This window comes from Suillus paluster (genome assembly GCF_016628075.1).
Source record: "Suillus paluster strain FC165 chromosome Unknown EDB91scaffold_46, whole genome shotgun sequence".
In the NCBI taxonomy this organism is placed as follows: domain Eukaryota; kingdom Fungi; phylum Basidiomycota; class Agaricomycetes; order Boletales; family Suillaceae; genus Suillus; species Suillus paluster.
In genome coordinates this window covers 76,638-101,383 of record NW_024537606.1, presented here as the reverse complement: position 1 = coordinate 101,383, position 24,746 = coordinate 76,638, and the positions used below count along the sequence as shown (strand labels likewise).

Here is a 24,746-nt window from a genome sequence, read left to right as displayed (position 1 = left end):
TGCTGTAAAAGTTTGATCGAACACCGTCTTGAAAGCGCTTAGTGGCTCATGTTATCTTACATAGGCGCTTTTGAGAATCCCCTGCGTTGGCCACGCTACTTGTGTGCATGTTGCGCCTCGGTAAGCAGGGCTATACCATTTTCACTGCAACCCTAACTCGTGTTATCAGCATATTTAGAGTGCATTGGCGTGGCCTCTGGGCTGCGGGCATCGACGGGGCCCTATAGTTAAGCGCTACCTTCACCTGCGGCTCAGCCTCAAGTCTGAACTTGTGATTCTGACTCCATGAGCTCAAATCCGTCTTATAATGGACTAGTTATTCGCGTGGACTGTCATACCTCTCGTAGGTATCTCATCAGCGAGCTTCCATTTTACGTATAGAACAAATGTATGTAACATACCGGTGATGTCGCTGATGGAATGTCCACCATTCTTAGACCCTTCTGGCCGCCTTTTCCTCGCTTCCTTCTGCGTGTATCAGTCCCTGACAGAGCCACTGAAGTACATATGCATGCAACATTATGGCATACTAATCTCAACCATTCTGTCCATGTCTATGATAGACGACGCTGTATCCCCTAGTGCGACACTCGTTCGATCTCGTCATGTGTCACACAATCGCATCTCGTCAGGTGGGAACCATAGCGAATCCCAACAGGATCAAAATCAATCAGAACCTTGGTGCAAACCGCCAAAAAATGCTTTCTGGCGTTTATGGTTCAAGGCGTTGTGTATGATCGCTGTATCGAAGCCATCACTGGAACACTGGGATGACCTCATACATGATCGGAAAAAGGATGAATGGGAAGAACACAAGAAAATGGTGATAGATCGATTAGGAAACATGAATGTCACGGTGAGTATGGGTGATAACTTCTCCTTCAGTCGCTGAAACTTATTCTTATTTGCAGGCGGGTCTGGTAATGCTATCAGAAACTGCTCGAGAACTGTGGCTGACTTCATTGCACAGGTTTTGACGACAAGTGCTGTTTTCATATCCACTAATCCTCGCAAGTCATTTTTGTTTTGTAGCAGGACTACTAAAAACCTAATCTGCCGATTTTTCTTAGCATTTCAACCTCTTATGCCCTACGCAAGCGTAAGCACCTCTTGTTTGTTTTCAGCCGCATTCAAAAACTAACAAGTCCTTCAGCATGGTAGACTTCTTCCTCTTGCGATGTCCTTGTGCTAACGTGTATTCAGGGTCGTATATCCTTCAAGTTGCAGCGTTTGTGGCTGCTCTAATCAGTTTGATGACTGGTACTTCTGTCCTCATCATCTATGACACTTGCTATGCGGGTAACGATATGAAAGATTTATTGAAAGTGCGTCATTTGCCTTCACACACCCTTCGCGCTCGAGTAATAGCACTCACTAGTCGTTGAAACGAAATCGTCGGCGTCTCGTATGCTGCCTTTTACTGATGGCATATCCTTCCATGGCTCTGGCAGTTTCAACACTGGCTTTGATGACAGGTTTGTGTGCACGTTCCTACTTCGAGCCAGTAACCTCAGAGCCTTTTCAGCCGTCTTCATAGCCGGGTTCACATCTGACAAACTCTTCGTGCAAATCCTGACTGCGTTTACCTATGTGACACTGATCCTCCTGGCCTTACTCGCATTATATGTGTTCAGTTCTCCTTGGAGAGAGTGCGTGCCCCTACATATTACTTGCCAGCTAAACACTGATCTGGGTGCTTAGTAGTAAAGACGTCACAAACCGGGACAACCAGCCAAGTTCTGAACCGAAGGACGTCCGCGATAGCGGGATTTCCCAAAGGTACGTGCTCCGCTAATCCCTCGCATCGAAACCCTAATTACTTAATTGTCATCGCAGCAATCCTCAGTCAAAGGAGCTAACGGAAGTCGTGTAGAGGGGAGGATTGTGCCATTACCTGGTCGTATGGAGGGAATTATTGCTGTCCATGTCTGACCGTTATGTTGTTCGTGTGCTTTTGAATCAGTGTTTTGCGTTGTTTGCACCCCAGATGAGAGAGAAATTGAACTGCGCACTCTGCACTGCGCTATATCTACCGGCTCGAGCAATTGTGTCCAGCTACGCTACGGCAGTCTGCGTTGATCGAAAACCACCATTTCTTTAACTCCTATCTTCACAGCGTCTATGCATTCCGCTTGTCACCGAATACAACACCAATGCCCCAATCGGTCGGAAGTTAGTGATCTGCTGGGAGCACTTGGAGTTTGGTCACGGTCATGGTATATGATTAGACAAGCGCCAAACGACGACGAGTAGTAGCTCATGCTTCACGAGCAAAAAATGTAGTGCAACGATGTCCTCCTTCATTGTTCTTTCTGACAACTCAATTCGGTGTACCTCATTATCATGTTCGTCGGCCTTTTCCTTGTCCTTCTAGCAGCTATAATGCTCAGTTTCTAGGGCTGCAAAGGTTTAATTGAATACTGTCTTCTCATGCTTCCTTACATGAGCGCTTTTAAGAACCCCTACAATGTAGTGACAATGTGTTGCCCATGCTACTTGTGTGTATCTTGCGGTGGCCTCGGTAAGCGGAGCCATACCATTTCCATTGCAACCCTAACTCGTGTTATCAGCATGTTTAGAGTGCATTGGCTGTAGCCTCTGTGCAGTGGACATCAATGAAGTCCTATCATGATAGTTGAGCGCTACCTTCACCTGCGGCTCAGCCTCAAGTCTGGACATCGTGATTGTGACTCCATGAGCTCAAATCTGTCTTATAATGGACTAGTTATCCATGTGGACTGTCATATCTCTCGTATGCATTTCATCAGCGAGCTTCCATTTTACGTGTCGCTGATGGAATGCCCACTATTCTTAAACCCTTCTAGCTGCCACAACTCGCTTCCTTCCTCGTGTATCGGCCCCTGACAGAGTCACTGAAGTACATATGAATGCAACATTAGTACTACTATGGCATACTATTATCAACCATTCCGCCCATGTCTACGAGAAACCACACCAGTGCGTCGCAATCTGTTCGATCTCGTCATGCGTCACACGAGTGCATCCCGCTAGGCGTGGAAGGTGGATCCCTGCAGAATCCATTCGACCCGCCAAAAAATGCTTTCTGGCGTCTCTGGTTCAAGGCGTTGTGTATGATCGCTGTATCGAAGCCGTCACTGGAACACTGGGATGACCTCATAAATGATGAGAAAAGGGACGAATGGGATGAACACAAGAAAATGGTGATAGAACGGTTAGGAAACATGAACGTCACAGTAAGTATAGCTACCGTACTACCAGGGTATACTCCTGCAGTCACTGAAACTTATTTGCAGGCGGGCCTGGTAACACTGTCAGAAGCTGCTCAAGGAATGCGACTGACTTCATTGTATAGGTTTTGACGACAACTGCTGTGTTCATATCCACTAATCCTCGCAAGTCATTTTTGTATTGTAGGAAGACTACGAAAAACCTAATCAGCCAATTTTTAGCATTTCAACCTCTTATGCCCTACGCAAGCGTAAGAACCTTTTGCTTTCAGCCACATTTGAAAACTAACAAGTCCTTCAGCATGGTAGACATCCTCCTGTTGCGATTGTGTTGTACTAACGTGTATTCAGGGTCGTATATCCTTCAAGTTGCAGCGTTTGTGGCTGCTCTAATCAGTTTGATGACTGGTACTTCTGTCCTCATCATCTATGACACTTGCTATGCGGGTAAAGATATGAAATGGTTATTGAATGTGAGTTGTGTCTTCACACACCATTTGCGTTCGAGTAATAGCAGCCACTAGTCGTTGAAACGAAATCGCCGGCGCGTCGTATGCGGCCTTTTACTGATGGCATATCCTTCCCTGGCTCTGGCAGTTTCAACACTGGCTTTGATGACAGGTTTGTGTGCACGTTCTGGTCTCGAGTCAGTAATCTCGAAGTCTTTTCAGCCGTCTTCATAGCTGGCTTCACATCTGACAAACTCTTCGTGAAAATCCTGACTGCATTTACCTATGTGACACTGATTCTCCTGGCCTCACTCGCATTATATGTGTTCACAGCTCCTTGGAGAGAGTGCGTGCTCTCACATATTGCTTACCAACCCAAAAATTAATCTGGGTGCTTATAGTAGTAAAGATGTCAGACTCGCAAACCGAGACAATCAGCCAAGTTCTGAACCAAAGGCCGTCCGCGATAGCGGGATTTCCTAAAAGTACGTGCTCCACTAATCCCTCGCATTGAAACCCTAATTACTTAATCGTCATCGCAGCAGTTCTCAGTCAAAGGAGCTAACGGAAGTCGTGTAGAGGGGAGGGGGAGGATTGTACCATTACCTGGTCGTATGGAGGAAACTTGAGAATCATTGCTGTCCATGTCTCACCGTTATGCTGTTCGTGTTCTTTTGAATCAGTGTTTTGCGTTATTTGCACCCAGATGAGAGAAATCGGACTGTGCCCTGCAGTACGCCATATCCACTGGTTCGAGTGGCAATCTGCGTTGGTCGAGAACCACCATTTCTTTGACTCCTATCTTCGCAATGATAGGCAGTTCCCGTTCCCTATGCACCGACGGTGATCACTCAAAGTCCTATACATGAATTCATAATCCCGGCCCCAGCTTTACCACAGTTACGGGTCCGGGGACGTTCCTCGTTATCTTTGGCCGAGGCTCTGAGGATAACACATATGATGATTAGGCTAGGGACACTGCCGTGAGGCGATTTCAATTGCCTAACTATCGTGGGACCTCCCCTAGGAGCCAGGCCTGACTCTCCACTTCACTCGTCATCGTGATGCCAGGGGAGTTGTCGCAATGTATTTTTAAGCAGGGACTCGGAGATAGCCGCCTGAGCGATGCGATCATCTTCAATTTGGTCTGCCTACGGGATGTGAGTATTCGATGATGCAGACGGCGGCATGTGTACAATATGCACTGGTAGGTTTCTATAAACACACCCTTTCGACTTTGCGTACCATTGATTCTCATAACCATGTCAGTGTTGGAACTTAGGAGCGTCCTCCATCATTTGCTTGATGCTCAGGTTGGTTGTGTTTTGCCTTTCGAGCTTCCTTGAGAAGTTCTGATACTTTTGGGGTCTTTGGTGGCTCCAAATCCTGACGACTCTAGATATCCTTACCTGGTCTAGATGCCACCTTGGTGTATAGTATACTGCATAGTCTCATATGAAACTTGGGACTCCTGGGACTGTTCTCGCTACTTAGACGTGAGTTTGTACTCGATCTTGAATCTTAATTCCGCACCATCATTCGACCGTAGAGTACGATGAAGGTTAGCACATATGTGGAGTTAGAGCGTTGGTCATACTTATGCACTAGTACTCGTCGATTGCGCGCCGTTTAGCGAAAGGACTATGCTATACCACAGTATACTATGCTATACACCGGCATACTATTGCTATACGAAGCATGGTATTTCCAACGTGTGGCTTGACGGTTAATTGACCTAACTATACGTATCTCTAGCTTTAATGTTAGAACTGCCATCCCTACCGTAGGTCTTGATCCGAAAAAGTCAGATCTGTTTTGGTTCCTCTTGGCATGCAAATCTTCACAGGGAAGTAAGAAATTTTAATGCGGATGACGAACGTTAACTCAAATTACATATTGGCGGAGTTTAGATATAGAAGTGGACTGGTTCGTTCCGGTTCAAACGTGTTTCTGCGAGCATCGCTATCACTGCAAAATTCCATCGACCATGAGGTCAACCAGACTAAGTGCAATGCAGAAATTTGATGAGACTAGTTATCTCCGGCGGTTGCAGAGTTTCTGAAATTGCTATACACCAGTATGGACGATCTCTACCCTCTCTATTTGGGTTCCTCACGATGTGACTGTCGGAGGCTGAGGATGAACCAAAGTCAGGGGTGCTGCGATGGCCTTGATATCCATGTTGCCACTTGCCAGTCTGTCATAGCAATCTAGAATTTGTCCTGATGGAGAATAGTAGTACATTATTCGCTAGTGCCGTTGTATGTTATCCTTCAAAAGCAGACCCGGTAGAAATACCACCTATTCAATATATCCGCCCTTTCCCTTGTCTTGTGCACACAATGGTCTTCTTACCTTCAACTACCTCTGCTACTTCAACGGTCGATACTGGTCTCAAGCGTAGCCATGTCGACTTTTCTCGCCATCTATCATCGGAAGCCCGTGCCAGGCTCCCAAACCCAATTAAATCCATCTGGAAAGCTGCTCAGGTCAAAGCTGGCACCATCAACATGGGAAACGGTTCGTGGATATCATTAATGACGAACGCACTGTCTAATTCAATGCAGGTGACCCACACCATACGCTATATCCCATATCTGAGATGAATTTTGTCGTTCCTTCCATTGACGAGCATGACCCCGTGCAATCATGGAGGTCTGGCACTGGCGAGCAAAATATCATCGCGTCATACAAGGACGACCCCTGCGCTTTGAGCCTCCGTACTGCCTTTGCGTACGGTGCCGGAGCAGGTCTTCAGCACGTCCGTGATGCCCTCGCAGACCTCAACGACCGAATCCATTCTCCCCCCAATCACACCGTCTCGCTCAGCCTTGGCAATGCGGATGCACTGACAAAATGCTTCCGTCTTCTTGGTGATCGGGGCAACTCTTTCCTTTGCGAAGAATTTACTTTTTCTGCTATGACCAACGCTGCTCTGCCCCTAGGCATTGAATGGGTCCCAGTCCGGATGGACAAAGGTGGACTCGTTCCTTCGGATTTGGAACGGATTTTGTCCAACTGGAACGAAGTGACGCAGGGTAAACGGCCCCACGTGCTTTATACAATTCCGTACGTTACCGCCGGCTCCCGATTAGTCACATGCAGCTCACAAGAACGATTCTTATCCAGGTGCTCGCAGAACCCAACAGGAAGCACTCTTTCGTTGGAAAGAAGGCAACAGATTTATCAAATCGCACATGACTGGGATATCATCATCCTTGAGGATGACCCATACTTCTTCCTCCAGTACGATCTTGGCGTGGACCAGAGCACCATACGACAGTATGGGTACACGCGCGCCATGGCGGAAGTTCTCCCTCGGTCATTCCTATCTATGGATTACGATGGACGCGTAATGCGCTTGGATAGGTAAGACCATTTCCTTCTGAACGAGTCATCTGGCTCTAATGAGAGTACAGTTTCAGCAAAATCGTTGCCCCCGGAATGCGACTTGGCTGGGTCACGAGCAACAACTTCTTGGCAGAGAAGCTCGACATGCTAACGGACTCGTCTTCGCAGCATCCACATGGCATGGGCCAAGCCTTCGTTGCCGAGTTGCTTGGCAGTGATGGTTGGGGCGTTGATGGCTTCATGAAGTGGATTTCATCGCTGTGCAACGAGTATCAACGTCGGAGGGATCTCTTCATGGATGTCTTCCGGCAGAAGGTTGCTGTTTCCGGGTTCGCTACTGCGGAGGTACCTCAATCTGGGATGTTTGTCTGGATTAAAATCAACCTCGAGCACCACGCACGATTTTCAACATCTCAGACCCCGACGGTGCCAGGCGGTCCGACAACGAACACCGCGGACCTTATGGACGAGCTGTTCAGGAAGCTGCTGGATTGCGGCTTGGTCATGATGCCCGCATCGACATTTGCCATTGTTGATCGCACCGGCCGGACCACGGGGAACCATATCGGTGATGTAGGTTCTTGTATCATATGTACCGAATCCACGCTAAAGAAATGGCCCACAGCGATTGAACTTCTTCAGAGCAACGTTCGTTGGTACAGATGAAACGATTCGTGATGGCCTTACAATCTTCGGCCGCGCCCTAGAAGAATTCTTCTGTTTCTAGATTTCATATCAAGCTTTCCGTTGACGGTAACTCGCTTGTTTCGTTCTATGCACACTTGGCGTGCACGCAAGACCTTGGTATTCTACACACCGTTCGCATTTGTTAATATATAATCACTCTGCACTCATGACTCGTCGATATGTTGTGTATTAGCTTGACTTGAACGTGTACTACTTATATATACACTAACTACATCCTACTCTATTATAATTAACTTGCTTGGATCTTGGTAACAATGTCTCCCGAGTCGACTGGTCCGACTGGGTCTCTATGAATGCCGTCATACCCATGCGGGTCGCAAATGAAGCTGGCGGAAAATGTGGAGCGGAAATCAGCGCTTCTTCCTTGTTCTCTTCTTTCATTTCCATGCGATGGACTCGGACTTCCTCGTGCACGTTCCCGCATCCCACATCTTTCGTTTAAATTTTCACCCGTCCGCCTCGAGCGCTCGTTGTAATATCCGTTTCATGTTATTCGCAAGCAGTTGTTTCGTCCATCCATGTACTATCCCTTAAGTACAGTCTATTCGTGATGGACCATCATTTCGTGAGTCACGCTTTTTCGCGGTGAATTTCGTGACATACCGTTACACCGTGTGACAAGCCATCACGTTTCCATGCCAAAAAGTGTGACTCACGAAATGGAGGCTCATCATGAACATAGTAGCTCCACCTGCTCGCGTCTCATGCGTCTCATGCGTCTCATGCGCCTCATGCGCCATGACCAGTAGCATGTAGAATAGAATCTCTGACAAGCTCTCGCTTTAGTGACATTCGAAACCAGGAATACATTTATTTGTAAATAAATAATCACAGAAGTGGCGGCACGAATGCAATAAGGTACACAGATACTGGTATGATGACTTTGCGAACATGGACACGTTCAGGGAACAACCACTGAACGGACATGGGAAGCGCGAGTTAAAATTTCTTGTAGAGCACCCTTCACAGCATCCATGTTCCTCAGATCAACTTCTTTGACCTCCTTCGGTCCCTCTAACAGCCCGCTATCAATCTTCCTTGCAAGTTCGTCCAGTACCTTCTTGACCTCCAACGGGCCTAGAATACTCGACTTCATACCCTTCAGCGTAAGGGCCTTCGTGTAGAAAGTGCGCAGGTCCATGGGGAATATGCCGTCCTTCGCATGAACAGCCATGATCACGACACGGCCGGAGCCGTTGGGCGTCATCGTGAAAATCGCATCGTTGAATGGCTGGTCGTAACCGGCGCAGTCTAGCAAAACGTCAATTTTGTTATGAAGCCCTGCTTTTGCAATGGCCTCGCGGATGGCGTTTTTGGAGGACAGTTCAATAGGTGTGATATACGATGGGGGAGTTACTTTGGCGAGCGATGTGTATGTGCCGAATATGCGCGCCCCGCGCTCCTTGCAGAGCTGGGCTGCTGCAGAGCCTATGCCGCCACGAGCACCTAGAGGATTGCGATGAGAATAACGATAGAGGGAGTGAATTGAGAAATGTACCAATGATAATTACATTGTCTCCCTCTTTGACGTTCGCGAGAGTGTCGACTGTGATCCAGGCACATAGCCACGGTAGCGTCATGCTGCCAGCCTTGGAGTGGTCAAGAGTTGCGGGTTTCCGGCTCAGCGCAACGATAGGGACAGCGACATATCTACCAAGCGTCCGTCTGGAAAAGCAAAAGACAATATATATGTAAAAGACTTACTGAGAGAATGTTCCATCCGAAGTGAAGCCCCTCTCGCTGCCCGTTCCCCATACCTCTGCACCGATCCACTCCTGGCTTGAGGTCCCGGCTTCGTCCAGTGCTTCAACGACTTCGCCGGAGAAATCTCTGCCAGGGATGCGCGGGGTGGTCACAAATGGAAGCATGCCCAAGACGGCTGCAGCATCGGACTGATGATGATTAGGCTCTTTGTGCGGTATGGTCCCAAGTGGGAGGCTTACCCCGTTGACACCGGCAGCTCTGATACGTACCAGAGCCTCACCGGGACGTAAAATGGGTTTGTCGACGATGTCCAAAGAAAGACCATCCAAGGATCCAGTCTTCTCAAACTTGAGAGCTTGCATGGCGATTTGACGACTGGGATGTTCTGAGCAACGAAATGGTTAAACCAGTACAGGCAATAAACTCACTGGAGGAAATGACCAATACGCCTTGACTTGAAAGGCACAGAGGGATTGATAAGACGGGAAAGCCACTGGAGTTGGTAGGTCATCGCAATGATGACATGGTATCCGGTGATTAGTAGGGTTTCCTGCTCGAGGCAAGCTAAAGCCACAGCTCTAAATGGAGCAGGAACTAGTGTTGTTGCATTTCACACCGCCTAGGCCTTATCACATGTGGCTGCTGTACATAGACTGTCATAGAACGCCCCAAGCGCGCATCGGTCAAATACTGTCTGCGAGACTCAGCAACGAACTGCTCGTGAACCTGAAATTTGGCTTGGTTCGACTCGGTTGTCGCTAGTTGCGAGAATACGCTAGCTAAGCTTGATCATAGTACATACAGACTGAATAGCCTTAAGGTGCCTTTGAAATTCTATTGAGTGACATGGACAACCTTGACGTCACTCAAAGATGGATATTGGTTCCAAACCTTCTCAAACAGTTGCACTAGGTATCCAATAGGTGTCCTCAGGTATCGTGCACACAGGAGGGTAAGTTTCCGATCAAAGGAATCTGTGATGCTCCTGATCAATTCCTCAGGCCTCAGTACCAGCCTCTGACCATCGGAGATGCTAACTGTCAACTATCATAGACATGTTCATCATTCTGAATTGCAACGCTAACACCGACTCCCACACGGCACGAGAAGCGGTTGCACGAAATCGCGAGGATGGATCATGGTCATAGATAAGTGCACGCTTGAAACCGAACTATATCAGGTTGACATGACAGATTAGACTAACGAGCGGATCCAGTGCTGTCCAGGTCCAATGATGCGAATGAGTCATAGGGCGGCGACACATAGTGGATCGACATCATGACAGGAAAGCCCGCCTCTCGAAAAAGTTTGATCAACGATGCCCGGACATTTCGCGACCGATCCAGAAAAGGTTGGTCTTGACTAGGACTTTTGAGCGACATGTGCTACAGGGCACCAATTGAGCTCAACAGGGTAGGTGTAATCTGCCCATAGTAGAATGTAAGCAGATCTGAGGCTCCTTGAAGTGCACAAGAGAGGGCTGGTACCTAGTGCGGTATTTCCATAATACGAGACAAGCTTAGACAACCACCGCGCGGCACAAGTTGTCGGTTGAAGGTTCCCTTTTCGGGAATAGATTACGTAATCAGAGAATGATCGGTTATGCCAGTTCGCGATTCATCACCTTTCATGAAACCTACACGGAGGTTTTTTGGGAATTAGTATGGCTCTGGGGCCTTCTGGACCTTCTGGGGCGTTTGCCAAGGTTTTCCACTTGGAAGGCAGCGTGAGCCCAATTGTGCACCTCACGACGCAGCTGATCTAACTTATTTCGACTAGCGGACTAACGGAGATACGCCGAATAGTATGCATCACGGCTGTGTAGATCTATCATATCAAGGACGTTGCTACCGCGTTTGAAAGCCATTCGGCGATGTATCTTGTAATGAGACGAGCTATGTAAGGCTATCTATCATAGCTCGCGATCGGTCCGTTATCCTAAACTCACGGGATGAAGGCTGATTTGAAGGAACTCAATAAGATTTTGCAATACCCGAAATGAAACATTGTCAAATGGAGCAGAATGGACTCCCTGATATCCGACGGGTTCATTAGAGCGCTGGACGATAGTGACCATATGGATTGGCAAGTTTTGACTTTATTACTACAAGTGTGGACTCCACAGAATAGCCGCGTGCTAACGCATTCCAGGTATTTCGCATCATTATTTTCTTCCCGGTTATTTCGCTCACGATAGCCCGCCTGGCCAGTAATCTGTGCGGTGTATGTTGCAACGAAATATTTGACTTGTCTGCTCAGCCACTTTGCTAGCAGAAGATTCCGTAAGCTCACCGCTGCCTTCTGAGTCCTGACTTCGGAGTATATAAGCTCGGACGTCCAAGGAGGTCCGCACTCAACATCCTAGACTCCTTTTCCAACTCTCATACCATTTTAGAAGTTCGACACCTTGCAATGGCACCCGTCGCAGTCGCCCCCACTACCACCACTGAATCCGGTACCACCCTCAAGACATCTGTTGTCTCTCCACAAGCTAATACTCTCCACGACGTCATCGCTCAAGCTGCTGGCCGGTATCCCTTACACGAGCTTGGTTTCATAACATCCTCGACACATGACTCCTCCATACAGACAAAGACTTTCACCGCATTCAATCAATATGTTCGCAACCTTGCACGTGCGATGCTCGGGTGGGGAAAGCCCACAGGGTCAGTTATTGTAGTGTACCTGACCGAGCACGAAGACAATATGGCTGCAGTCTGGGCATGCCTGTTGGCTGGGTATGTGCCCTGCTTGCAGCCGACACTTAGCGCACAGCAGGCGCACAAGGAGGGTCACGTGGCCCACATCAAGAACTTGTTCGGATCAGCTATTTGGCTCACTAGCGAGCTTGGGGCTGAACAGATCAGCTCGATCTCTGGTCTGGAGGTTCACCTGCTCTCCGAATTAAAATCGTCTGCAGAGAGCTTTACCGTGGCAGCCGACTGGGTTGCATATGAGGCCAAGCCGGACGATGAAGCCATTCTATTCCTGACCTCAGGGTCAACCGGATTCTCAAAGGCGGTCGTGCACACGCACCGCACCATCCTTGCCGCTTGCCGTGCCAAGGGCGAAAGCTACGGCCTGACTTCCGAGTCTCAAGTATTAAACTGTAAGGCGCACATCATTTAAGCTTGGTTTTGAAATTAATTATGACCGTCAGGGGTCGGATTTGATCATGTCGCGGGATCGTTGGAAATGCACATAACCCCCCTGCTATACGGTGCTTCGCAGCTCCACGTGCATGCATCTGCCATTCTGGCCGATCCTCTTCGGCTGCTCCGTTTGATTGACGAAAAGGTATGTCAACATCGAACCGAACCTTAACGTTTCTTACCAGCCTATTTTTAGTCTATCGAACTGGCATTCGCTCCCAACTTCTTGCTTTCTAAGCTGACTCGTGATCTCGAGAAACGCACGGACCTATACGGATGCTTCGACCTATCCTCAATCAAGCGCATCAACAGCGGAGGTGAAGCTGTGGTTTCCAAGACCGCGCAAGCATTTGCTGCTACGATGAAAAAGCTTAGCAAGAACCCCTCCGCGGTGTCGTTCGTCATCTCTGCTGGATTTGGAATGACTGAAACTTGGTAAGGATACTTATAATCATATCGGTATCTCAACTGATGGGCCTCTACAGTGCCGGATGCATTTACGACCCTGTCGATGTCCTCGCAACAGAGCCTGCTCACGAGTTCCTTGATCTCGGACGTCCCATCAACGGATGCGAGATGCGCATCGTTGACCCCGCTGATGGTGCCACCCTGCGCCCCGACGGTGAGAGTGGCGAGCTTCAGGTTCGCGGACCGATGGTCTTTGTGCGCTACTACAACAACGCCGAGGCCACATCCTCTAGCTTTGTCGAGGGCAGCTGGTACCGCACCGGTGATGTAGGCATCGTGGAGAACGGCGTCATGCGCCTCAGCGGTCGTATCAAGGACACCGTCATCGTCCACGGTGTCTCGTATGGTATCCCTGAGCTCGAGACACACCTCCAGACCGTTGAAGGCGTCACGCACTCGTTCCTCGCTGCTGCTCCTTACCGCGCTCCTGGACAGGAGACTGAAGGATTCATCATTTTCTACTCGCCAACTTTCGACCTCGACGACCCAGATGCCTCAACGAAATTATTTGCCACGCACCGCGCCCTACGGGATATCTCTGTGAAAATGATCACTCTGCCTCCCCAGATCGTCATTCCTATCCCCGTCAACCAGATGGAGAAGACCACTCTCGGGAAACTGTCTCGGGCGCGTCTCATCAGCCTCTTCAAGCAAGGAGGTCTTGCGAAGCACATCGCCCGCGCCGAGGAGCTTCTCAGCGAGGCACGCGGCGTTTCGTTTGTCACCCCATCCACCGAGTCGGAGAAGGCGCTTGCAAAGATATATGCAGGCATCTTCAACCTTCCGGAAAGCGAGGTCTCAGCGAGCGACAACTTTTTCGAACTCGGAGGTACTTCTATTGATGTCATCAGGTAAATACACCATTCCTTGACATAAAATGATCTTGACTCACGCATATCATCTCCAGGCTCAAGCGCGAGGGAGAGGAACACTTCGGCTTGCCTGAAATCCCAACCATTCAAATCCTCAAGCATCCCGTCGTCTCGAGCCTGGCCAACTACGTCAACGCGCTGCTGTCCAAGGACAGCCAGACTGAGGAGTACGACCCCGATCGTTCCCCTTCAGCTGACCGGAAGCAAGACGCCGATCTTCTTCGTGCACCCCGGTGTCGGAGAGGTTCTCATCTTCGTCAACCTCGCCAAGTACTTCCAGAATGAGCGTCCGTTCTACGCTCTCCGTGCTCGTGGCTTCGAGCCCGGCCACCCCTTCTTCACATCCATGGACGAGATGGTTTCTTGCTATGCCGCCGCAGTCAAGAGGACGCAGGCGACGGGACCATACGCCATCGCCGGGTACAGTTACGGCGGTGTCGTCGCGTTTGAAGTCGCCAAGCGGCTCGAGGCCATGGGCGACGAAGTCAAGTTCGTCGGTCTCATCAACATTCCTCCTCATATCGCCGACCGCATGCACGAGATCGACTGGACGGGCGGCATGCTCAACTTGTCGTACTTCCTCGGTCTCGTGTCGAAGCATGACGCGAGCGATCTGACTCCTGCTCTGAGACCGATGACGAGGAAGGAGCAGCTTGACGTGGTGTGGAAGCTGTCGCCTCCTGAACGTCTCGTCGAGCTCCAGCTGACGCCCGAGAAGCTTGACCACTGGGTGGACATCGCCGGGTCTCTGATCGAGTGCGGGAAGGACTACAACCCATCGGGCTCAGTTTGTAAGTCGTTCATATCTCATTTCAGAACCGCTTGCTTACATATTGCGCCACTCTTTAGCTGCAGTTGATGTTTTCTACGCCATTCCTCTTAAGGGAAGCAAGTCTGACTGGTTGAACAACCAGCTCAAGCCATGGTCTGGCTTCAGCCGGGGCGAGCCGTCATATACTGACGTGCCTGGGCAACACTACACGCTCATGGACTTCGACCACGTCCCGCAGTTCCAGAAGATCTTCCGTGGTCGTCTTGAGGCTCGTGGGCTGTAAAATATTGGAGGGGTTGTAATCGCGTCTGTCTTGCGCCGATGATTTTCAAGCACTATTAATTATATTCGGAGTGATATGTTTCCTACTTAATGCAGTGTTAGAATAATTGCGTCGTCATGTAGATTATGGTTGTCTTCTGACAAAAGTACATATGGATTTCTTGGTCTTAACTTCTTAACAATGTCTATATGGTGCTTGTGATTTTTGCCAACGGTTTTGAATTATGAATACGAGTATTGCGGTTGATCGATGATCCCTCACGGTCAGTGCTAGCATGTCCTGCCCAACACCTGCATCGCTCGTCATGTGATCAGGCGTTTGTTTATTTCGCAAGGTGTTGCCAAACAAACGTAACTTATACATGTGCGCTGCCACTGGACTGGTCTCATGTTGCTTATCGCCTGAACCATCAGTCGCGCCCGCCAGTGGCCATATAGACTTGAAAAACATCTGACTTCTGGCACGGAGAGCACGGGAACGATGGCATGACTTCTTGGCAAGGCACTGGCCGCTGGATTCCTTAGCATTTCCTCGGGGCCCGAACCGTTGTCGCCACGACTCGAAACCTTTTATGAATGTCAGATTTTCGAATATCCTTGCTTCCAAGAATCGGCATGATGGTCTCAGGCTCGTTTAGCACCCATCTAATTGGTGGACCAGACTGTCCAATGTCATATCACGGCATTCTCATTCTGGACAATTCGGTCCACTGCCATCAGTGTGATGCCCGCAGACCTGACCGAACCGAAGTATGGTTGTGCCTCAAACTGTTTCCCCTGTGGCCCTGAATCGTTCCGAACGGTTCAAACACTCTCAAACTGTTTGAAGACATTTCGCATGTGTAAGGCACAGAAATGCCAAAATGATGAAAATGATCGTTGTAAGTTCTGTCTTGTAAAGTTGTATATATACTATCCTGGGATGCCAGTTTTGTTCGTTTGTACTGGCAACGTCCTCATCTACATCTGATCACTGGTAGGTCTCGCCATCTCACCAACCCAAGCGAGAAACTGACTCATCATTCGCTTAGTGAATACTAACTCTACCGCAGAGAAGTCTGGTCAAGCATTGCTGTCGATTCCGTGAGGTCCGCTCGATGCAAGTCTAATCTCAGAATCAATATTCACGACCGACAACCCCATCATGTGACCGGCAATCCTCTGGTCACTACAACAAGTACGATGAAAAGAGCCCTTCGTCGTACTCCAAATATATCAACGAGAATTCGCGGTTTACCGTGGAGTGAGCATAGGCAACCATTTATCAAGAATCAGATCATGACGTTAAGTGCGCACTGCAGAACCCTTGATCGTTCTCAGTACGGATGTCAGCAACTACCCTGGTTCCAGCGTCAATTTCCTCGTACACAAGGACAGTCACAGGCGTATGGAAAAAGGCTAGTGGATAACCATCGGGGTTAATGCGTCCTTCTAAGCAGGTGTACCTCAACGAACTGAGGTGTCAGTCGACTACCATTACAGTACCTGGCTGAAAGAATGCAAAACTCACGGTCATCGTTAGGAATGCTAGAATTGAGGTCGACAGGTCGGCTTCCGCAGCTCTACGTCCCATTATCCTTCAACAGCAGCAGGCACAGGTCGCGAACCAGTCTTTATTTAATTATTCCGATGCATGAATAAACATTATACATAACTAGCATACTGCATGTACTCTATCTACATGACCCTATAATAAATCAGATGTTAAAAAGGTCGAGTGTGCGAGTGCGGGGACAAAGGAACGAGACAAGCGCAATATATAGACTCACACTTTCACGGTTGCCTCCGCACTTCTGCCAGGGTTGAAGGTTCTAAACGAAACACGCAAGGTTGTTGCACCGGGAGTCTAACAAATGACCCATGAGGGCCTCACTAGCATGCTGTCACTTATGCCGCAGCAAAGACAGGACGGAAATATATGTACTAGGAATATGCACGAGCAGCCTCCAAGGTTACGCTGTGCAGGGGGGTTGTCAATTGGCACACCGTGATCAGTGCAGTACGAAATGTCGTAGATATGCCGCAGAGGTTGCGTGTTTGACCATGAATTGGCGAGGTATGAAGGAAATGAAGTTGACGGAGCATGAGGAGCACGACTGGAAAAATGCGTACCACGCCATTGGCAGTGAAGAAAGAGGGGAAAACACCAGCAGGTTATCAACGTCAACATTGAGCACCATGGAAAGTAAACTGCTTCGATGAGCGAATAGTTCGAGATAGTTCGCTGACAGCCAACTATGTTCTGATGGGCTGCATACCGCAATTGATGGAAGTAGTCAGGTAACATTCGGATATACAGCAGCTCCGAGATAGCGGGCGAGTCGACACAAGTAACCGGGAATTTCAGACAGAAGTCGGAGAAGGACAACTGTTTTTCGATGAAAACCTTCCACGGGAATTGCAGATAACCGGAGGCATTTCCTAGATGTAACTATGACCAAGTCTATTGGCTTTGGATAAACTTCATCAGACCTCATTCCATCGAATAAGCCAAGACTCCCAAGTCCCAGAGGTGTGAACGCAGACGTGTACGTCATGTTTCGAAAATTAAATCGCCAGTAGTGCCCGTGGTGTTTGCGCGCACGCCGCAGATCTACCATGACCAAGAGAGTTCGGAAGGCATCTGACGAGCACAAGGTCCTCGAGCGGCTGGAACCGTGATCTGCCATAATTGACGTGTTCAGTTCCGAGACACGAAAAAAGGCATTAATCTCTTGATGCGCGAACTGAGAGATCTGCGGTTGGAGATTCCAAAGCGGTGAAAAAAATAAATAAATACTTAGCACTCTCCATGGAGTTTGAGCGCAGATCTACCGTGATCTTGCTATCTTGTTACCCCGGTCCTAGCAAGCGTATCAATACTACACTCCGGCTATCATGGATGTAGCATGCTCACCAGGTACTGCTTGTTGCCTCTTTTATCAATAGTGTGCCCTTAGGACGTTCTAGCGTGTCGTAGCACATGCACTGACACATACTTACATGAATCGAACCAGTCCACACTCACGCGAGTCATCTCAAACTCAAATCATTCATGCACTTCCCGCCATGCGTACCTCTCTAGATCGGCGACCGTATAAACAACGATGTAGGATAATTCTTTCTAGAAGGCCCCCACTATTGAGCATGGTGCACGATATCGAAATGTATCCGGAGGAGCGTACCCACTATAAAATGGGATTGCAAGAAACCAGCAGCGCCATTGATAGAAATCGAATATTACTGGCCGTACCACCGGCGTTGTTCATCAAGTCTTTCTAATACTCAGCCCTGCAGAACGCCCGCCCGCACAGCATTCCGCGCCTGGTGCGAAATCAGGTGTCATTGGGAATAATTAAACCTCGTGTTTGAGATGTGATCCAGCTTACCAGCCGCCGCACATCTCTACACGAATTTTGTGTCACACTGTTTTGCAGAGGGCATTTCGGGTTAGATCGATTGACTCGTCCATGCGTTCACCTTCATCAGCAAATCACTTTGCCTCTGTGGGCTCTGTACAGCTCTGTACAGAAGGGACCAAGCTGTGGCCAGCTATTTTTTGGTGGTGGGAAAAAAAGTGTTTTGCTGATGTTGAGAAATGAGTCTTGCCTGATATCGTGGAAGATCTCACCCGATAGGAAGTGACCTCTAGATAGAGGGAGTAATTATGGCCAACGCGCTCGTGGCAGCCCTCAGTGTCATTTTATGCAACCGACGAAGTGTGAAGTGCCTCGAGTTTTCTTATTTACTAGCAATCGTTCAAACACAGCAGACACAGGTTCAAGCCTACCTACCTTGCTATCATTTGGCCCGTCAAATGTGAGTTTGAGTGCCAGCTCGGCGAAGCTCCTGCCAGCACCAGGAAAGCAGACACGCAGGGCAGGCTTCGTATTACCGATTGCTTCGGCAACTTTGGTTTGATTTGATTGACTTTTTTTTTTTGTCAATTTTGACATAATTTAAAACCCCGCTCTCAGGTCGGAGGTCGTCCTTGGTGGCAGTCGGTCTGGACTCAGGAATATTCCTTGCGCACATTTCCAAGTCGTAGCTTGCATGTGCTGTCGACGAGTTCGCGGATGGAGGATCGTGAGCGGTCGTTGCGTTGCGTAGTAAACTGCTCACGGCGATAGCGTTCACAATTCAGAGAGCTGACGTTCAGAGAGCTCGAGTTACAGGCGCTACTTGGACCATCCACGGGACTTGGATAGTTGTTGAAGGGAAAGCTTTGCCCGCTGACCGGCAGCCGTTTCAGTGATTACTGCAAATGATTCCCATCGACTGGAACTGAAGTTCTTCCTATCGTACTGCACCTCGTACTCGATTCCTAATGCCCTCGTATTCCGCATCTCTACCGACACGCCGTCAGTCTCTAACAAATCTGGTCCTGCCTCGTGTCGCGTGGGAGTTCTCAACGGAACTCGATCCTGGTGGTATCATATTCTTCGTATGTATGGTCTCGTATTCTGCGTGTTCCCCCATCCCACAACTCGAGTTTTGGCCTCGGTACGATCAGAGGGTGTGTGCCCTCCGCTCTGTCCTTCGAGTCGCTATCTGATTCTCCAAACGCCAGTCCCCACAGCGCTTTACTCAGACTGTATGCAGGCGTGGTCTAGCGGATCCAGATCTTCCTTGCCACCCACGAAAGCGACCGTGGACCCCTATATGCTGTCATCATCGTCAATCCTCGTGCGCCTTGTCTTCCGCGTAAAACCGATGGTGGTTTGATCCGATCAGTCACTCCATAATTTCACGCTTGAAACCGCCAAACTTCAGCCAGACGACAGTAGAAAGTCTTACTATTTTGGGGTCCCTCGCCTGTTCACAAACCATGATAATGCCCTTGCGGGCATTGGTTTAGTTCTGGTACATTGGCCCCATGGAAGGTAGAGTGGGCCTCGCGGAGTAACTTCATGACAACGCTAAGCTATTTGATTCAGATTAGTTTCGTCATTATTAGGACACAGCATGAAAGCTTTCAGTCGGCACTGTAGTAGATCAGAAGGCTCGCGCCGCATGGCTAGCACAGCGACCCTGGACTCACGGGATGAAGAATTCCAATCAGCATTTGCAATGCCTGATATGACAAATTAATGAATCGCGCGTTACTAAGAGCCGACCGTTTGATTCTGCCGGACGTCTACTTAGAGTCACGATAGTGACCGGACTAGTGCGCCTGTGTGGACTGTACTAGTGCGAGCTCTAAGGAATAGCCCCCGTGCTAACGTATTCTAGGTGTGTTTCACGCCATGATTCGCGCCTTACATATTTGCGAGAGAGCAGTGTAAGTTGCAACACATATGGGCGCCTATCACTGCCACCAGCTAGTACCAGGTTCTGTCTGCTTTCTGGCTTCGAGGTATATAAGCTCGGACGTCCAAGGAGGTCCGCACTCAACATCCTAGACTCCTTTTCCAACTCTCATACCATTTTAGAAGTTCGACACCTTGCAATGGCACCCGTCGCAGTCGCCCCCACTACCACCACTGAATCCGTTACCACCCTCAAGACATCTGTTGTCTCTCCACAAGCTAATACTCTCCACGACGTCATCGCTCAAGCTGCTGGCCGGTATCCCTTACACGAGCTTGGTTTCATAACCTCCTCGGCACATGACTCCTCCATACAGACGAAGACTTTCACCGCATTCAATCAATATGTTCGCAACCTTGCACGTGCGATGCTCGAGTGGGGAAAGCCCACAGGGTCAGTTGTTGTAGTGTACCTGACCGAGCACGAAGACAACATGGCTGCAGTCTGGGCATGCCTGTTGGCTGGGTATGTTCCCTGCTTGCAGCCGGCACTTAGCGCACAGCAGGCGCACAAGGAGGGTCACGTGGCCCATATCAAGAACTTGTTCGGATCAGCTATTTGGCTCACCAGTGAGCTTGGTGCTGAACAGATCAGCTCGATCTCTGGTCTGGAGGTTCACCTGCTCTCCGAATTAAAATCGTCTGCAGAGAGCTTTACCGTACCAGCCGACTGGGTTGCATATGAGGCCAAGCCGGATGACGAGGCCATTCTATTCCTGACCTCAGGGTCAACTGGATTCTCAAAGGCGGTCGTGCACACGCACCGTACCATCCTTGCTGCTTGCCATGCCAAGGGCCAAAGCTACGGCCTGACTTCCGAGTCTCAAGTGTTGAACTGTAAGGCGCACGTCATTTAAACTTTCTTCTGAAATTAACCATGATGCAGGGGTAGGATTTGATCACGTCGCAGGATCATTGGAGATGCACATCACACCCCTGCTATATGGTGCTTCGCAACTCCACGTGCATGCATCTGCCATTCTGGCCGATCCTCTTCGGCTGCTCCGTCTGATCGATGAAAAGGTATGACAACATTCAACGAAACTTTAATGTTTCTCTCATCATTCTATTTTTAGTCCATAGAACTAGCGTTCGCGCCCAACTTCTTGCTTTCTAAGCTGACTCGTGATCTCGAGAAACGCACGGACCTATACGGATGCTTCGACCTGTCCTCAATCAAGCGTATCAACAGCGGAGGTGAAGCTGTGGTTTCCAAGACCGCGCAAGCCTTTGCTGCTACGATGAAAAAGCTTAGCAAGAACCCCTCTGCGGTGTCGTTCGTCATCTCTGCTGGATTTGGAATGACTGAAACTTGGTAAGGATACTTATAATCATATCGGTATCTGAACTGATGGGCCTCTACAGTGCCGGATGCATTTATGACCCTGTCGATGTCCTCGCAACCGAGCCTGCTCACGAGTTCCTTGATCTCGGACGTCCCATCAACGGATGCGAGATGCGCATCGTTGATCCCGCTGATGGTGCTACCCTGCGCCCCGACGGTGAGAGTGGCGAGCTTCAGGTCCGCGGACCGATGGTCTTCGTGCGCTACTACAACAACGCCGAGGCCACGTCGTCTAGCTTTGTCGAGGGCGGCTGGTACCGCACCGGTGATGTAGGCATCGTCGAGAACGGCGTCATGCGCCTCAGCGGTCGTATCAAGGACACCGTCATCGTCCATGGTGTCTCATATGGTATCCCTGAGCTCGAGACACACCTCCAGACCGTTGAAGGCGTCACGCACTCGTTCCTCGCTGCTGCTCCTTACCGCGCTCCTGGACAGGAGACTGAAGGATTCATCATTTTCTACTCGCCAACTTTCGATCTCGACGGACCAGATGCCTCAACGAAACTGTTTGCCACGCACCGCGCCTTACGGGATATCTCTGTGAAAATGATCACTCTGCCTCCCCAGATCGTCATTCCTATCCCCGTCAACCAGATGGAGAAGACCACTCTCGGAAAGCTGTCTCGGGCGCGTCTCATCAGCCTCTTCAAGCAAGGAGGTCTTGCGAAGCACATCGCCCGCGCTGAGGAGCTTCTCAGCGAGGCACGCGGCGTTTCGTTCGTCACGCCATCCACCGAGTCGGAGAAGGCGCTTGCCAAGATATATGCAGGCATCTTCAATCTCCCGGAAAGCGAGGTCTCAGCGAGCGACAACTTTTTCGAACTCGGCGGCACTTCTATTGATGTCATCAGGTAAATACACCATTCCTTGACATAAAACGATCTTGACTCACGCATATCATCTCCAGGCTCAAGCGCGAGGGAGAGGAACACTTTGGGCTGCCTGAAATCCCAACCATTCAAATCCTCAAGCACCCCGTCGTCTCGAGCCTGGCCAACTACGTCAACGCGCTGCTGTCCAAGGACAGCCAGACTGAGGAGTACGACCCCATCGTTCCCCTTCAGCTGACCGGAAGCAAGACGCCGATCTTCTTCGTGCACCCCGGTGTCGGAGAAGTTCTCATCTTCGTCAACCTCGCCAAGTACTTCCAGAATGAGCGTCCGTTCTACGCTCTCCGTGCTCGTGGCTTCGAGCCCGGCCACCCCTTCTTCACATCCATGGACGAGATGGTTTCCTGCTATGCTGCAGCAGTCAAGAGGACGCAGGAGACGGGACCATACGCCATCGCCGGGTACAGTTACGGCGGTGTCGTCGCGTTTGAAGTCGCCAAGCGGCTCGAGGCCATGGGCGACGAAGTCAAGTTCGTCGGTCTCATCAACATTCCTCCTCATATCGCCGACCGCATGCACGAGATCGACTGGACGGGCGGCATGCTCAACTTGTCGTACTTCCTCGGTCTCGTGTCGAAGCATGACGCGAACGATCTGACTCCTGCTCTGAGACCGATGACGAGGAAGGAGCAGCTCGATGTGGTGTGGAAGCTGTCGCCTCCTGACCGTCTCGTCGAGCTCCAGCTGACGCCCGAGAAGCTTGACCACTGGGTGGACATCGCCGGGTCTCTGATTGAGTGCGGGAAGGACTACAACCCATCGGGCTCAGTTTGTAAGTCGTTCATATTTCATTTCAGAACCGCTTGCTTACATATTGCGCCACTCTTTAGCTGCAGTTGATGTTTTCTACGCCATTCCTCTTAAGGGAAGCAAGTCTGACTGGTTGAACAACCAGCTTAAGCCATGGTCTGGCTTCAGCCGGGGCGAGCCGTCATATACTGACGTTCCTGGGCAACACTACACGCTCATGGACTTCGACCACGTCCCGCAGTTCCAGAAGATCTTCCGTGGTCGTCTTGAGGCTCGTGGGCTGTAAAATATTGGAGGGGTTGTAATCGTGTCTGTCTTGTGCCGATGACTTTCAAGCATCTATCAATTATACTCGGAGTGATATGTTTCCTACTTAATGCAGTGTTAGAATAATTGCGTCGTCATGTAGATTATAGTTGTCTTCTGACAAAAGTACATAATGGATTTTTTAGTCTTAACTTTTTAACAATGTCTATATGGTACTTGTGATTTTTGCCAACGGTTTTGAATTATGAACACGAGCATTACGTTTGATCGATGATCCCTCACGGTCAGTGCTCTAGCATGTCCTGCTCAACACATGCATCGCTCGTCATGTGATCAGGCGTTTGTTTATTTCGCAAGGTGTTGCCAAACAAACGTAACCTGTACATGTACGCCGCCACTGCAGTACTTGACTACCCCTCCACAGCCCATCCATCGAACAGCATCAAAATTTACATGTTCATCGAATATTAACCTATTGGACTGACCTCGTGTTACTTATCGCCTGAATCATCCGTCGCGCCTGCCAGTGGCCATATAGACTTTAAAAACATCTGACTTCTGGCACGGAGCGCACGGGACGATGACATGACTTCTTGGCAAGGCACTGGCCGCTGGATTCCTTAGGATTCCCTCGGGGCCCGAACCGTTGTAGCGACGACTCGAAATCTTTTATGAATATCAGATTTTCGAATATCCTTGCTTCCAAGAATCGGCGTGATGGTCTCAGGCTCGTTTAGCACGTATCCAATTGGTGGATCGGACTGTCCAATGTCATATCACGGCATTCTGATTCTGGTCAATTCGGTCCACTCTCAGTGTGATGCCCGCAGACCTGACCGAACCGAAGTATGGTTGTGCCTCAAACTGTTTCCCCTTTGGTCCTGAATCGTTCCGAACGGTTCAAACACTCTCAAACTGATCAGATGTAGATGAGGACCTTGCCAGTACAAACGAACAAAATTGGCATCCCAGGATAGTGTATATACAACTCTACAAGACAGAACTTACAACGATCATTTTAATCATTTTGGCATTTCTGTGCCTTACACATGCGAAATGTCTTCAAACACTGGTAGGTCTCGCCATCTCACCAACCCAAGCGAGAAACTGATTCATCATTCGCTTAGTGAATACTATGGTCTTTAACTCTACCGCAGAGAAGTCTGGTCAAGCATTGCTGTCGATTCCGTGAGGTCCGCTCGATCCAAGTTTCATCTGGGGATCATATTCACGACC

At 49.5% G+C, this 24,746-nt stretch overlaps 7 protein-coding genes across 7 annotated transcripts; 5 read left to right on the top strand and 2 right to left on the bottom strand.

Annotated features, from left to right (window-relative positions):
• The first annotated feature begins 309 nt into the window (after positions 1-309).
• EDB91DRAFT_575104 (uncharacterized protein) lies at positions 310-2,014 on the top strand. The gene is made up of 10 exons (XM_041327752.1): positions 310-856; positions 912-920; positions 971-1,010; positions 1,071-1,099; positions 1,154-1,157; positions 1,204-1,325; positions 1,379-1,475; positions 1,526-1,649; positions 1,705-1,779; positions 1,837-2,014. Exons 1-10 carry the CDS (start codon positions 407-409, stop codon positions 1,871-1,873), a joined length of 987 nt encoding a protein of 328 aa, XP_041174925.1. The 5' UTR covers positions 310-406; the 3' UTR covers positions 1,874-2,014.
• Positions 2,015-2,936: 922 nt separating this feature from the next.
• On the top strand, positions 2,937-3,549 carry EDB91DRAFT_1250710 (uncharacterized protein; the record flags this gene model as incomplete). The annotated part of the gene is made up of 4 exons (XM_041323259.1): positions 2,937-3,215; positions 3,276-3,284; positions 3,335-3,460; positions 3,511-3,549. The coding sequence occupies 4 exons, from the start codon at positions 2,937-2,939 to the stop codon at positions 3,547-3,549; spliced, it is 453 nt and encodes a 150-aa protein (XP_041174924.1).
• Positions 3,550-5,890: 2,341 nt separating this feature from the next.
• EDB91DRAFT_1145861 (pyridoxal phosphate-dependent transferase) lies at positions 5,891-8,001 on the top strand. Its single transcript, XM_041319204.1, has 5 exons — positions 5,891-6,178; positions 6,226-6,727; positions 6,788-7,027; positions 7,078-7,582; positions 7,635-8,001. Exons 1-5 carry the CDS (start codon positions 6,001-6,003, stop codon positions 7,734-7,736), a joined length of 1,527 nt encoding a protein of 508 aa, XP_041174923.1. The 5' UTR covers positions 5,891-6,000; the 3' UTR covers positions 7,737-8,001.
• A 500-nt stretch (positions 8,002-8,501) lies between these two features.
• EDB91DRAFT_1145858 (chaperonin 10-like protein) lies at positions 8,502-10,069 on the bottom strand. The gene is made up of 4 exons (XM_041319203.1): positions 9,661-10,069; positions 9,422-9,609; positions 9,216-9,367; positions 8,502-9,163 (listed from the first exon to the last, which is right to left on the bottom strand). Exons 1-4 carry the CDS (start codon positions 9,781-9,783, stop codon positions 8,619-8,621), a joined length of 1,008 nt encoding a protein of 335 aa, XP_041174922.1. The 5' UTR covers positions 9,784-10,069; the 3' UTR covers positions 8,502-8,618.
• Positions 10,070-11,833: 1,764 nt separating this feature from the next.
• EDB91DRAFT_1296082 (atromentin synthetase) lies at positions 11,834-15,248 on the top strand (the record flags this gene model as incomplete). The annotated part of the gene is made up of 7 exons (XM_041324920.1): positions 11,834-12,530; positions 12,582-12,718; positions 12,770-13,008; positions 13,059-13,892; positions 13,949-14,080; positions 14,118-14,704; positions 14,763-15,248. 7 exons carry the CDS (start codon positions 11,834-11,836, stop codon positions 14,966-14,968), a joined length of 2,832 nt encoding a protein of 943 aa, XP_041174921.1. The 3' UTR covers positions 14,969-15,248.
• Positions 15,249-16,720: 1,472 nt separating this feature from the next.
• EDB91DRAFT_1145840 (uncharacterized protein) lies at positions 16,721-17,287 on the bottom strand (the record flags this gene model as incomplete). The annotated part of the gene is made up of 1 exon (XM_041319202.1): positions 16,721-17,287. A coding segment is annotated over exon 1 (297 nt), but the record flags the coding sequence as incomplete, so codon positions are not given.
• Positions 17,288-20,395: 3,108 nt separating this feature from the next.
• On the top strand, positions 20,396-23,813 carry EDB91DRAFT_1337776 (atromentin synthetase; the record flags this gene model as incomplete). The annotated part of the gene is made up of 7 exons (XM_041325598.1): positions 20,396-20,721; positions 20,752-21,092; positions 21,142-21,278; positions 21,332-21,570; positions 21,621-22,454; positions 22,511-23,265; positions 23,324-23,813. The coding sequence occupies 7 exons, from the start codon at positions 20,396-20,398 to the stop codon at positions 23,527-23,529; spliced, it is 2,838 nt and encodes a 945-aa protein (XP_041174919.1). The 3' UTR covers positions 23,530-23,813.
• Positions 23,814-24,746: the final 933 nt, after the last annotated feature.

Excerpts from the sequence above, each read along its gene's own strand:
- EDB91DRAFT_575104 (XM_041327752.1), top strand. The coding sequence starts at position 407 with ATGTCGCTGATGGAATGTCCACCATTCTTAGACCCTTCTGGCCGCCTT. Across the intron at positions 1,650-1,704 it reads TTCAGTTCTCCTTGGAGAGA|TAAAGACGTCACAAACCGGG; the intron begins GTGCGTGCCCCT and ends GGTGCTTAGTAG. Across the intron at positions 1,780-1,836 it reads GATAGCGGGATTTCCCAAAG|CAATCCTCAGTCAAAGGAGC; the intron begins GTACGTGCTCCG and ends TTGTCATCGCAG.
- EDB91DRAFT_1145861 (XM_041319204.1), top strand. The coding sequence starts at position 6,001 with ATGGTCTTCTTACCTTCAACTACCTCTGCTACTTCAACGGTCGATACT. Across the intron at positions 6,179-6,225 it reads CACCATCAACATGGGAAACG|GTGACCCACACCATACGCTA; the intron begins GTTCGTGGATAT and ends AATTCAATGCAG. Across the intron at positions 7,028-7,077 it reads CGCGTAATGCGCTTGGATAG|TTTCAGCAAAATCGTTGCCC; the intron begins GTAAGACCATTT and ends ATGAGAGTACAG.
- EDB91DRAFT_1145858 (XM_041319203.1), bottom strand. The coding sequence starts at position 9,783 with ATGCAAGCTCTCAAGTTTGAGAAGACTGGATCCTTGGATGGTCTTTCT. Across the intron at positions 9,610-9,660 it reads GAGCTGCCGGTGTCAACGGG|TCCGATGCTGCAGCCGTCTT; the intron begins GTAAGCCTCCCA and ends AATCATCATCAG. Across the intron at positions 9,368-9,421 it reads TCGGATGGAACATTCTCTCA|ATATGTCGCTGTCCCTATCG; the intron begins GTAAGTCTTTTA and ends GACGCTTGGTAG.